The 13,741-nt window shown below is 53.6% G+C and overlaps 1 protein-coding gene across 1 annotated transcript; it reads right to left on the minus strand.

Moving 5' to 3' along the window:
- Positions 1-8,336: 8,336 nt before the first annotated feature.
- On the minus strand, positions 8,337-11,521 carry LOC311512247 (sulfotransferase 2B1-like). Its single transcript, XM_084613374.1, has 6 exons — positions 10,984-11,521; positions 10,355-10,563; positions 9,944-10,070; positions 9,517-9,611; positions 8,836-9,016; positions 8,337-8,642 (listed from the first exon to the last, which is right to left on the minus strand). Exons 1-6 carry the CDS (start codon positions 11,117-11,119, stop codon positions 8,533-8,535), a joined length of 858 nt encoding a protein of 285 aa, XP_084469500.1. The 5' UTR covers positions 11,120-11,521; the 3' UTR covers positions 8,337-8,532.
- Positions 11,522-13,741: the final 2,220 nt, after the last annotated feature.

The raw sequence follows: 13,741 nt of genomic DNA on the forward strand, positions 1-13,741 counted from the left end.
GGGAAGGAGCAACCATACACAAGGAGGACTTGGCCACCAGCCCAAGAGGTGTGGGGAGGCCCTAGGTGAGCAGGGACTGGCTGTGCTGCTGCTGATAGCCCACACTCCCTCCCACGCCTACGCCGGAAGGCTTTTTTTTTTTGGTGAGACTCACTCAGTCCCTGCTGGAGCAGGGAGGTGGGAAACAGCTGATCCGAGCCTGCCCGCCAAAGAGCTGATCGCAGCTGCGCGCAGGCTACCCATAGGAAACAGCTCGTCTGCCGCACCCACAAAAGAGTTGATACCTGGCTGCCAACAGCTGGTCACTCCAGTGGGCGCTGAGCACCCCCTATTTTTCCCATGGGTCCTCCAGCCCCAGAGCACCCACGGAGTTGGCGCCTATGACCGTGGCTAAAGAACAAAGACAAAGAAGCTGGGAGAGGGGAAAAGGCATCCTTTAAAAAGTGGAAATTAAATCCTAGTGAGGAAAATAGAAAGGAGCATAAACACTGGCAAAAGAAGTGTAAAAATACAATTAGGAAGGCCAAAAAAGAATTTGAGGAACAGTTAGCCAAAGACTCAAAAAGTAATAGCAAAGTTTTTTTAAGTCCATCAGAAGCAGGAAGCTGCTAAACCACCAGTGGGGCCACTGGACGATCGAGGTGCTAAAGGAGCCCTCAAGGATGATAAGGCCATTGCGGAGAAACTAAATGAGTTCTTTGCATTGGTCTTATGAATTCTTTGCATCGGTCTTCACGGCTGAGGATGTGAGGGAGATTCCCAAACCCGAGCCATTCTTTTTAGGTGACAGATGTGAGGAACTGTCCCAGATTGAGGTATCATTAGAGGAGGTTTTGGAACAAATTGATACATTAAACTGCAATAAGACACCAGGGCCAGATGGGATTCACCCAAGAGTTCTGAAGGAACTCAAAGGTGAAATTGCAGAACTACCAACTGTAGTCTGTAGCCTGTCATTTAAATCAGCTTCTGTACCAGATGACTGGAGGGTAGCTAATGTGATACTGGGGTGGGCCTGGCACCGCACAGCCCCTTTGGGGCGGGGGGGAGAAATGGGGTGTCAGAACCTCTCTACTCCCAAGTTCATAGAGTCATAGAATATCAGTACGATCACGTCCCTCGATCTGCTCGCTATGCCCCTACTTATACATCCCAAAATGCCATTGGCCTTCTTGGCAACAAGGGCACACTGCTGACTCATATCCAGCTTCTCGTCCACTGTCACCCCTAGGTCCTTTTCTGCAGAACTGCTGCCTAGCCATTCGGTCCCTAGTCTGTAGCTGTGCATTGGGTTCTTCCGTCCTAAGTGCAGGACCCTGCACTTATCCTTATTGAACCTCATCAGATTCCTTTTGGCCCAATCTTCCAATTGGTCTAGGTCCTTCTGTATCCTTCTGTATCTGTATTCTGTTCACGTGCTCACCTCTCTGTGAGCGGCCCGATGCGGCCTAATAGCTTCCCTCCACGCAATCACCCCTTGGTCGGGGTAATGTGCCCTAACGGCCAGAGTTCATATAAATCACTCCCAGCACCAGAGCAGTGCGGCCCAATGGCCAGAGTCCACACAATCCCCCTCGCAAGCAGGGTAGTGCAGCCTAGCGGCCAGACTCTGGGTAACTGACCCCCAAACGTGCAGGCAGTGTGGCCCAATGGCCAGGGTCCATAGGATTCCCGTGCCAGGGGTAGGTGGACCCAGGCCTGCCCTCTCCACCTTGTTCTGACCCAGAGTCCTAGAACTGGCAAGATCCCCTTGTTCTCAAGTTGGAGCATGCCCAGCAGAGCCCCAGGGGCATGGCTTCCTGTGCTAGGAAGGAAGGGTTAACCCTTGTGGTACCAGTGCGGGGCTGCTCCGCCCCATCACAGACACCAATTTTTTAAAAGGGCTCCAGAGGTTATCCCGGCAATTACAGGCCTGTACGCCTGACTTCAGCACCAGGCAAACTGGTTGAAACTATAATAAAGAACAATGTTGTCAGACATATAGAAGAACGTAATTTGTTGAGGAAGAGTCAACATGGTTTTAGTAAAGGGAAATCATGCCTCACCAATATACTAGAATTCTTTGAGGGGGTCAACAAACATGTGGACCAAAGGGATCCAGTGGATATAGTGTACTTTTTCAGATTTTCAGAAAGCCTTTGACAAGGTCCCTCACCAAATGCTCTTATGCAAAGTAAGCTGCCATGGGAAAAGAGGGAAGGTTCTCTCATCGACTGGTAACTGGTTAAAAGATGGGAAACAAAGGGTAGGAATAAATGGTCAGTTTTCAGAATGGAGAGAGGTAAATAGTGGTGTCCCCAGGAGTCTGTTCCGGGACCAGTCCTATTCAACATATTCATAAATGATCTGGAAAAAGGGGTAAACAGTGAGGTGGCAAAATTTCCAGATGATACAAAATTACTAAAGATAGTTAAGACCCAGACAGAATGCGAAGAGCTACAAAAGGATCTCTCAAAACTGGGTGACTGGGCAACAAAATGGCAGATGAAATTTAATGTTGATACATGCAAAGTAAAGCACATTGGAAAGCATAGTCCCAACTATACATATAAAACGATGGGGTCTACGTTAGCTGTTACCAATCAAGAAAGAGATCTTGGAGTCATGGTGGATAGTTCTCTGAAAACATCCACTCAATGTGCAGCGGCAGTCAAAAAAGCAAACAGAATGCTGGGAATCATTAAGAAAGGGATAGATAATAGGACAGACGATATCATGTTGCCTCCATATAAATCAATGGTACACCCACATCTTGAATACTGTGTGCAGATGTGGTCGCCCCATCTCAAAAAAGATATATTGGAATTAGAAAAGTTCAGAAAAGGGCAACAAAAATTATTAGGAGTATGGAACAGCTTCCGTACGAGGAGAGATTAATAAGACTGGGACTTTTCAACTTGGAAAAGAGATGGCTAAAGGGAGATATGATTGAGGTCTATATCATGACTGCTCTCGAGAAAGTAGATAAGGCAGTGTTGTTTACTACTTCTCATAACACAAGAACTAGGAGTTCTTGTAAATGAAATTAATAAGCAGCAGGTTTAAAACAAATAAAAGGAAGTATTTCTTCACACAACGTACAGTCAACCTGTGGAACTCCTTGCCAGAGGATGTTGTGAAGACCAAGAGCATAACAGGGTTCAAAAAGGAACTAGATGTTAGGAAAAAAAGAGCAGGTTGACACAGAGGCGGATTGAGAAGATGGGATCCTTTATTGCAGTACTTGTTCCCCTTGACCCAGCTGTCGAGTGAGCACTGGATTAATTACATCACACTCTTTTTATTTAAGTTAATAGGCAACGCCTACATCCATTACAATACCCCCAAAACCCTTATTAAGTAATCGAAACACGCATACTGTTAGTATGCCCACCCCTCTCCACTGTTTGCAGCATTACGCACGCCATACACGCATTTTTACCTTGAAAAAATAATCTGTTGCCATAAATCTCCCTCAATCTGCAGTTCTCAGGGGAGGGAGGAAGGGGCCACGACCCAGGGCTCGCTTATGTAGCTGGGAAAGGAAGGGAGGAGGAGATAACACTGCTTTTCCCAAAAGGTATCCTTTAGATCCCCACATTTCTTATGCATCCGATGAAGTGAGCTGTAGCTCACGAAAGCTTATGCTCAAATAAATTGGTTAGTCTCTAAGGTGCCACAAGTCCTCCTTTTCTTTTTGCGAATACAGACTAACACGGCTGCTACTCTGAAACCTGTCATTCACACACACTCAAAAGTTCTGCAAGGTTGTTATTATAGTTACCAGCCTAGAAGTTACTTGGGCCAAGTCACTGGCGAGGCGGCCTGGACACGAGGATGGAGCCGGGCCTTGTCAGATGTGCATCCGATGCTCCTTGAAGTTGGTTGCAGAAACAGACCCAAAGTCCTCAGTCTTTCAGGTCTCGCTATAGGGATCCGTCCTCATACAAGTCTACGGGGTTTACCTCGTCATGCTGTTCTCAGGTTTGAAGTGATAGCCAATCACGCAGATGGTACAGCAATGACAGTCCTCTTCGGTTCTTTGGCCCCCCGTCCTTGGGGCGGTTGGGGTGGATTCTGGTGTGTCCTCAGGCTTATCGCCCAGCGCATTCTTCGGCCACACGGTCCTGTCGTTTACTATGATTCTAAGGCCTCCACCTTTTATTACTCATCCAAACAGACAACCCCAATCACACTCCATTTCACATAACATATTTCCTATCACATCTGCATTTTATTACCAAGTCCTTTAACAAAACCATTCTGAAATCACTGGGGCACGACAGGCTCCAACAGACCTATTCATACCACGTGTTACCTGTGACAAGAAAACAAGCAGGATAAAAATGCAAGAGTGGGGTGTGACCTTATGAGCGTAATATAATATTTAATTGACAGGTGACAGGGCCAGAAAGAGTTAATTAACTCACAGACTGACCTGACCCATGGCCGAACTTTAGGGATTGGTTAGGAAGACATGTAAATGAACAGAGCTTTGAAATGCAGCCTGCATTGTTAGAGGTAGAAGGGTAGATGTTTGCTCAGGTCTTGTGATGTAAGCAAACAAGTCTTGTCTATTGCTATAGCTTTGATTCAAAGACCAAAAAAAGGAATATTAACATTTCGGAAGACACTGGAGTGAAATAGTATTATTGTCTATATGTCTCTTGGAAGGTTGTGGTAACCTGTATCTGAACTGTTTAATGGATAAATTATCCTGTGCTAATCAACACGATGTTTGGGAGAAGGAAAGTTAAGCCTATTGTTTTCTCGGGCCAAAAGGCTGCAGGAAATGTATAAATACCCTGGGACAGGATTCTTCTTCATCTCAGATCCGCTTTGGGTTTCAAGAAGGGGAAACCCTAAGCCATAAGGATTGAAATCCCCAGTCACTGACTGGAGTCACCCTGGATATGGACATTGGACTATATCCTGTGGACTGTTTCTAACAGGACTTTTGACAACTACAAACCTCATCTCTGCTCTGTATCTGAACCTCAAGAATTGAATTCAAGTCTGTCTGTAGATCGATCTTTTAACCAACACTCTCTCTCTTTTCTTTTTTAATAATTTTTAGTTTAGTTACTAAGAATTGGCTATAAGCCAAAGTATTTTGGGTACGATCTAAGTTATAATTGGACCTGGGTCTGGGGCCTGATCCTTTGGGATTGGGAGAACCTTTTATTTATGATGGTGAGATAAGATGTTCAGCCACCATCATCATATCTGACATGTGTGTCTGGAGGGAGGCCTAAGGCTGGGGACTTGAAGGGAACTGTGTTGTTTGACTTCTGAGAAACCCGTGCGGTAAGGTCGTATAGAAGCTGTTTTCTGCGGGCTGGTAAATCTAAGTATTGGAATATCCACCAGCTTTTGGGGTTTGTCTGCCCCGTTCTGTTTGCAGTTCACTCTAATTCAGTGACCTCAGCTGGCTCCCACGGCCACTTGTTACATATGAAAAGAAAACAAGCAGGATAAAAACGCAAGAGTGGGGCTCACCAGATCTCATTCTTGAGTTTGGGAAAACAGCTGTAACAGTAGCTGTCCTTAATGATAATCTTATCACTTTAGAACAGGATGTTTCAGGATGTGCTTCTACAATTAACATAGACCTCGTGAACTGACAGGCATAATTCGATTAGCACAGACTCAGCAAGCTGGGAGGCATATTTGTTTTTAATGGTCAGGCCAAATCTGGGGTCTGTACTGGGCCAATCTTTCTCACACTCCCCCATAATATAAATGTATTAATTATTACTTTCATCCAACAATGACAGTATCCCCGCCCGCCCGGCCATGGGAAGCACAGAACTGGACCGAGTCGTATCAGGGTGGGATCAGGTAGAGTGGTTCTCTCTGGGCTGGAACACAGCTGCAGCCACCTCTGGGGCAGGGCAGCCAGGGAACAGCCGCATGGTGACACCGCATGGGGATGGCTCGTCCGGCGCTGAGATGCAGCCACCGCTGGAGTGGACACTCTAGGCTCCCTTTGACCACGCCTGAGACAAGCTGGTCAGGTGAGTGGGTTGCAGGGTGGGAGGTTATCTCGGCATCCCACGTTCTCCCTTGGAGGACTGGGTGGAGCGCAAACCGGCTGCTTCAAAAGGGTCTGATTTCATGTGGGGGAGCGGTCCCTGCTCCTTTTGGTTGGTTCCCCCTTGCCCCAGTACAGCCCCGGACCCCAGCACTCAGATGGGAGCCGAGCCCCCTGCATTGGGGGACACAAAGACCTTCATGTCCTTAACCTGGAGCTAGGGGCTGGTGCTTGGGGCTGGAGTGATTCCAGGCCAGGCTTTGAGATGCAGTGAGCTGCTCAGGGGCATCTGGATACAAGGACCAGCAATGCCACAGGACTCCCCCAATATACCTCAAGTTAAACCTCCCTCCCAGAACGGAGGCCATGGCCCAAGGTATGCAAAAGGCTCTGGCAGCAGCTGCTCAGCCTGGGGTTCACAAAGGAGCCAACACCTGCCTTTTCCCACCGAGAGCAGGATAGAACCCAGGAGTCCTGGCTCCTATCCCCCTGCTCTAACCCACCCGATCCCATTCTTCCATCATCCTCCATTCCATTTTGATCAGGTCCCACCTCCACGTGCAGACACTAAAGGGTTAAGCAGCTGCAGATCCCTGTGGCATACAGGGCTGCTGCCCCATTTATTCAACTAATCCCAGCTGGGATCCTCCTTCCTTGGGGGTGGGGGGGGTGGGGTGGGAAGAGCCTCTGACCCAGGGCCCAGCCCATCTCCCAGCCCCTACAAGAGCAGGTGTGGGAGGGGCACAGGTGGCTGTAAGCACTAAACCCCACTCCCCTGCCAGAGCTGGGGAGAGAACCCAGGAGTCCTGGCGCCCAGCACGCACCCCTGACCCTGTTCTAACCACTAGACCCCACTCCCCTCCCAGAGCCAGGCAAGAGCCCTGCCCTGTGCGACATTCTCCTGTCGTAAGGGCATGTGCTGCTGCCCTGGGAGGGCATCGGGTGATGCTGTGGGGGCGGAGGGGGGGCGGTGCAGCCCAGGTGGCCACATCGCCCTCTGCCTCGGGCCCTGGGCTCAGGACAAGGACAGGCAGGATGGGGACAACACCCCTCCGCCCTGACGGCCAATATTCACCGAGCAGAGGAGTGAGTCAGCCATTGGCCAGGCTGGGCCGAGCGCATCCAACTCCAGTTGCCGCGTGGGCAAACAGGAGGAGCCCAGCCTGGGCCGGGTGCAGAGGCAGGCGGCCGGAGGCCTGGGCAGCTGGGCTGGGTGAGCCCCCGTCGCGCATGGGCAGCTGCGAACGTAGAGCCGGGCGAACTCGGCAGGGATGAGCTTTCGGGCCTACGCTCAGAAAACTGCTGGCGAGACCCTTCGCGCCTGGGGCTCTGCCCACGTGGGGATGCTCCTCTCTGCAGCCCCCACCGGCTCCCTCATCCCCAGCACTGTGACACAGGCCACTTGGCTTCTCCCAAGGCCCTTCCCACCCACTGCCTGCCCTGCCCAGCGTCTCTCCAGCACTCTCAGCTGTCGGCTCCTGCTGCCCATAGGCCTGCCTGCCTGGCCACCAGTGCGGCCCGTTCCCGAGCCAGCCCCTCCGCGCTCTCCCCACACCTGGAGCCATCCGCAAGGCCGCTGTGGTCACCCTCCAATCTTGCCATGGCCGGGAGACCGGCAAAACACTTGACAACAGTTCGGCCACTAGTGAGCTGCCTGTCACGCTGACCAGTGCCGGATGCTCACCAAGTCGCCAGCCAGTTTGTCCGTCTGTCTCCACCTGGTGCTTCCTGTTTTAGCTTGTCAGCTCTTTGGGGTGGGACTGCCTGTTTGTTCTGTGTTTGTACAGCACCAAGCGCAAGGGGGTCCTGGGCCGTGACTGGGGTCCTAGGCACTCCTGTAATGAGGCACACCTAATAAACAGCCTCCCAATCGGTGTTGGGGGCTAACTCCCCCACTTCTCCGAGGATGGAACTGGACAGTTTGGGGACCGGGCTGATCTGCTGGGTTCCTGCGCTAGCCAGGAGGGGATTCCATGGCCCAGCAGAGCCCTGTGATCCTGCCAACACCTCATGCTGTTGAGATGGCCCATGGACTCACCCTCCGCATCGTGGACTCCAAGGTGTGGGGAGCCCCCCACCACATCCCCATGGGCCCCTGCACACGAGGGCTCAGGCTACCTCCAGTGGATCACCCTTTTGGCCCTGTCTTGCCATTGACTTCCCTAGGGGCGGAGCTGGGTGGGGCTGATGCCTCCTTGTCTAGGGTGACAGCATCCTGGGCCCTGGGGGTGTTGCCGGGCGCTACCTGGGAACTGGGTCACCAGCAATCACGCCCCTTGGAATGGGGGCAGGGGAGAGAGAGTGTGTGTGTGTAAGTTCCGGCTGCCATGTCACCCGGTTTTATTTCTTAGAATCCAGAGCCGATCTCTGCTGGACACAGGCCCAGCCGGCTCTGCCTATTGCAGATGCGCTAATGACGCTGCCCCAGGGGGCATCTCCCAGGGCACACTAAGCACAGCAGCACGTGGGTGGCACGGGGCTGGTGTATTGCGGGCACAGACGTGGCGGGCGCAGGGCCGTCAGTCCCAGGGGAAGGTCATGCCCAGACCCTGCATCTGCTCCCGGTAAACGGTGTCGAATCGTTGGCTCTGCGCCTCCGAGAGATGGTTCCTCCAGTCGCCGCAGATCCCTGCAAACCACAGGGGACATGGTCTAGGGTGCCCCTCACTCCCAACCCACAGCCCCTGCTCCCCAGTCCTGCCCCTGCAAGCTCTGCCCATGCCCCTCACTCCGGACCTGCAGCCCTGGGTCTCCCAGCCCTGCCTCATTCAGCTCTGCCAGTGCCCCTTAATCCTGGCCCGCAGCCCCCACCCTGGACTCACCTTTCCGCAAGAGCTCCCCCTTCTGGTGGTCCACATACTCGTCCTCCGCCTGGGAGAAGTTGGACATTTTGTTCCCCTTCATGCTCTGGAAGGAAGCGTTCTCCACCACAGCGGCCACTTGCTCCTCACTCAGCTCCTTCCCCAGGAAGTGGCTGATTCTCCGCACGCTGCCCAGTGGATCCTGGGGGAGACACTCACTTCTATGAAGGGTGGGATCTGGGGTGACTTTATTATGGTCCATGGGTGCCTCAGTTTCCCCACCTGCAAGGTACTGCTCCCCATTGGGTCCAGACAAACAGATGCCTCTGAGGGCAGAGGGTCTTGGCCACAAGCCACGTCGGATGCCTGGGGCGTGGTTAAGTGTGGGTTTGGCTCACAGGGAGATAGGCTACATGTTGGCATGGCCCCAGGGGCAGGATTATATGTGGGCATAGCCACAGGGAGGGGCTACATGTGGGCATGGCCTCAGGGACAGGGTTAAGTGCAGGCATGTCCACATGTGGGCCTGGCCCCAGGGGGCAGGATTATATGTGGGCATAACCACAGGGCACTTTTATGTGCAGGGGTGTCCACAGGGATCGGGGTTATGGGAGGATGAGGCCTTCGGTCGGGGCTATGTGTGGGTGTCATCAGGGGGCAGAGTTACGTGTGGGCGTGGCCCAAAGGGTGGGGTTTCCTTACCTGCTGCAGCTCCTCGTAGGTGATGGGGAAGAAGTTCTCGTTCCCCTTCAGCCCCATCCAGCCGGTGACGTGGTCGAACCAGGAGCCATAGGCCACTGTGCAGGGGACAGCGGCATGGTGACCCCAGAGCCGGCTCTACCCGGCCCCTCCACCCTGGTCTGCCGGGTGCAAAAGGGGCCTGGGAGCTGGGACACCCGGGTTCCATCCTGGCGCTGGGAGGAGAGTGGGGGCTGGAGGTCAGCGGTGTTTGCAGACCCCTGATTGTGCTGCGGCTGTTTGGGGAGGGGGGCTCTGAGCTGTGCCGGGCTCTGGGCAAAGGGCTGGTCAGAGCTGGCTGGGGATGCACAAACTCAAAGTACTTGTGACTTTGTTGGAACCCAGGCGCCCAGCTCCAGAGTGGCCCCTGCGGGCCCGGGGTGCTGCTCACCATTCCCGCTCAGGAAGTCCTCGAAGAAGGAGTCCAGTGAGCCAGGGTCCTTGAACAGGCGCAGCAGCTTGGAGAAGTGGTAGAGAGAGACCAGGACGTCCTTGGGGCAGCGCAGGGTGTAGATGATCTGGGGAGAGGTGGGGAGGGGGGTCACTGCTGGGGCGTCATGCTACCAATTGGGGGAGGTGGGTGCCAAGTGAACACAGTGATTAGCCACCCACCCTGGGCCGTCACTTCCCCACCCTCTCCAGAGGGAGAAGGAATCGCCGCATCCCGCTGGCTGCACTTTCGCACACCCACATTGGTGTAACTCACACCCAGCAGCAGCCCTGATTTCACCCCCCTCCCGACGCACAGCCCTGCCGGTGCCCCTCAAATCTGACCCGCAGCCCCCACTCTCCCACCACTCACCTTGGCCTTGGAGCGCTGCAGGGACTTGGGGAAGAGCTGCACGGGGAGATGGGAGCAAAGCAGCCGGGGTGGGGGGTATTTCAGGGTAACCTCCATCCCCAGGTGAGTCTCCAGCCAGGGACCCCGCTCCCAGTTCAGCACGCTGCGCACCCAGCCGGGGTCCCCGTCACAACGGATCAGACTCAGGATTTCCAGCATCCAGTTAGTGCCTGGGGATGAAGGGGTTAATGGGCCTGAAACAACCCCTCAACTGCTGAGTCCCCCTCTGCTCCCAGAGCCGGGGAGAGAACCCAGGAGTCCTGGCTCCCAGCCCCCAGCTGAGGTGCACTGAGAGTCCTAAATCCAAAGCTCTTGTTTTGCTGTCTCAGGGGTCCCCTGGCCCTGCCAGCGGCTCTGGAGAAAGCCTGTGATCGGAGTGCATCTGCAGAGAGCCAGCCTAGTGCCAGGTGGGTGCTTTGGACCCCCAGGGAGCAGCCTGCTTTCTCTCACACAGGGCTGGGGAATCTGAGTGCCTGGGGTCTGGCATTGAGGAAATCAGGTCATGTGACATTGCAGCCTTCCAGCTACCAGGTTTGGTGTCCATGTGTGTGTCAGGAAACCCCCCGTCCCAAACCCCCGCTTTCCCCTACCTGACTTGGGGTAGGTGACGTTGAAGACATCGTCGTCCCGCACCTGGAATTCATTCTCCACGTAGCTCAGCGCCTCGGGGGAGTAATCCAGGCATGGAAACAGCAACCCCTTGTGGGTGAAGTATTCACGTGCCATAGCAAGGTTGGGACAGAGACAGACCTCCCAGCACCAGTGCTGGACCCCAGGCACGACTAGGGGAGCTATACTGCAGGGAGTGGTGTGGGGGCCACTCTCCTGAAAGTCAGGAGACTCCAGTGCCTCAGCCTGGCAATCGGATGCTCGGCTCTGCAGGGAGCAGGGTGAGGGTCTTCCTTGGCTGTCCCACCCCAGAGCCAGCTGCACCTCGGCACCTGTTGAGTTGATTCCTTGGCGTGTTCCCGGAACAACTCTAGGGCCCGTGCTGGTGTCTGCAGCCGGGAGAACAGCCAGCGCCTGGGGTAGGAGCCCTCTGTGGGGTTGTGTAACAGGCCCAGGCTCTCTGCTCTCCCCCTGCCCCACCCCAGCTACCCTTGGACCCGAGCAGAGCCGTTCAGTCTTTGGAGGTCCTGGCAGGCACAGAGACCTTTGGACCTGGGAGGAGCTGGTGCCTTTAACCTCCCAGGGCCCTGCGTCATCCCAGGCAGCTCATAACTCTGGGTGGCCTGTGTCTGGCAGGTCCCTGCACCCCTTCCCAGCTGCCTCAGGTGCCTGAGGTTTTGTGTCGGAGTGGAGGGGCCAGGTGTGTGTCAGATCCTGCCATTCCCATCCCGGGGAGGGGTCACTGATCTGTGTGCTTTCATGGCAGTGGGGGATGGTTACCAGGCTTTGGAGTGTGGGGGTTTAAGCCGCCCAGCTTGGGTCGCCACCCCCTGCCAACAGAGAGGTGGGAACTCAGACCCCAACCTGTCTCCTGGGGTGGCCAACAGGGGGCGCCAGTCAATTCATAGAATCATAGAATCTCCTGGTTGGAAGACTCCAGGAGGTCATCTAGTCCAACCCCCTGCTCAAAGCAGAACCAGTCCCCAATTTTTGCCCCAGATCCCTAAATGGCCCCCTCAAGGATTGAACTCACAACCCTGGGTTTAGCAGGCCAATGCTCAAATCACTGAGCTATCCCTCCCTCCCCGCCCCCCAAGTTCCTCTTGTGGGGTCAGGTTTGCAGCTGTCTTCTCCCTAAGGATACAGCTAATCCCTGTACTGCCCCTGCCCCCAAGCCAGCCTGGAGGGGTAAGGCCCCATGTCCCATGCCCCATCCCCCTTGAGCCAGCCAGTCCACGCCCTGGGGCCAGACCGGAGCTGGTCCCCCCGCAGAGGGGAAAGGTCCCTGGTCCCATCCGACTGCCCCAGAGCGAGTCTCTCTTTTGCAGACACAGCGGCTAAAGGGCTCAGCTGGCTTTGCTCCAAGCTGGTCGCTGCTGACATCTCTCTGAGGTGAAGGGAACTGTCCGTGGTGTCTAGACGGGGAGAGACTGGGAATGTGGGGGTGTGCGCACCATCCCTGGCCACCGGCAGAGAGTGTGTGTAGGTCTGTGTGTGGGATTGTGTGTACGTGTCTCCATAGGAGTCACTGGGGCCACTCGCCCTCTTGCTGCCCCTGCGTCTCTTACCCCACCCTCCCTGCTCCCCCAGCCACTCCACTGCCCACCCATCCCCCCATCCCCAGGGCTGAGAATGTTGGATCATATTAAAGAAGTTCTGTATTAAAATCACAAATGAGTTTGATTCCCCATAGTTTAAATTCCAGGGTATTACTAATTAAGAGGTCTCTTGGTTTTTGGTGCTGTTTCTCTCCCTCTATGTGTGAAACTTGCAAGCTGCTAACTGTGTTAGTACATTCTAAGACAGAGTCTGTTCTCAAAGCAATTCACAGAGAGAGAGACTCAAAGCAATACTCTAACAACAGAAACAGCACCCAGAGACTCCCCGCCCTTTTGTTGTATTAACAATTGTGATTAAAATAGAGATAGAGGATGTATGTGGATGGATGCTTGGTGTGGATAATAACTGAATGATCAGGGAGGTGCCAGCCTAAGAATCCAGTGTCCATCGGCTGAAGAAGGCGTCAAGTGGAAATAACCAGAGGACCCCACCCGGAGGGCAGACTGGAATCCACCCAACAGCCTCAAGAATGGGAGAACCAAAGAACAAGATAACATCTTGGAGCCGTCAGGAATGTGCTATCTGCTGATTGATTCAGCAACAGCATGATGAAGCAATTCCCATAGACTGGCATAGGAAGAAATTCCTATAAAAATAGACTCTAAAAAGTGAGAACTTTGGGGGTCTGATTCTGCAAACCAACTTCCAGGAGCATCAGATGAGCATCTGACAAGGCCCTGCTCCCTCCTCATGTCCAGGCCACCTGGCCAGTGACTTGGCATGAGCAACTCTAAGGCTGGTAACTATGATAACAACCTTGCAGAACCTGTGTGTGTGTGTGTGTGTGTGTTTGTATGAATGAATGTGAGAATAAATATGAGATTGAATGGAATGTTATAGCTATAACTAACTGCTTACTATGATTCTTTCTGTATTCACAGTAAATGTGGTATTTTGCCTTTTTCCCTTTAATAAGATCCTGCTGGTTTTTATTTTATTGGTACAACATTTTGGTGGAGAATTGCGAAAGGGGGAATATTGGTAAAAAACCTCAGTTATTGTAAATATTGGTGTGCACACTGCCAGCTCTAGTGAGCTAGGCATTTCTATTAGGTTAACCAGACCTGCTGGCCTCCGAGAAGGTAGCAGGGGACCTGCTGGCCTCCGAGAAGGTAGCAG

This window comes from Lepidochelys olivacea, assembly GCF_965140295.1.
Source record: "Lepidochelys olivacea isolate rLepOli2 genome assembly, chromosome: 24".
Taxonomy (NCBI): domain Eukaryota; kingdom Metazoa; phylum Chordata; order Testudines; family Cheloniidae; genus Lepidochelys; species Lepidochelys olivacea.

Excerpts from the sequence above, each read along its gene's own strand:
- LOC311512247 (XM_084613374.1), bottom strand. The coding sequence starts at position 11,119 with ATGGCACGTGAATACTTCACCCACAAGGGGTTGCTGTTTCCATGCCTG. Across the intron at positions 10,564-10,983 it reads CGTCACCTACCCCAAGTCAG|GCACTAACTGGATGCTGGAA; the intron begins GTAGGGGAAAGC and ends CTTCATCCCCAG. Across the intron at positions 9,612-9,943 it reads GGACTTCCTGAGCGGGAATG|TGGCCTATGGCTCCTGGTTC; the intron begins GTGAGCAGCACC and ends TCCCCTGCACAG.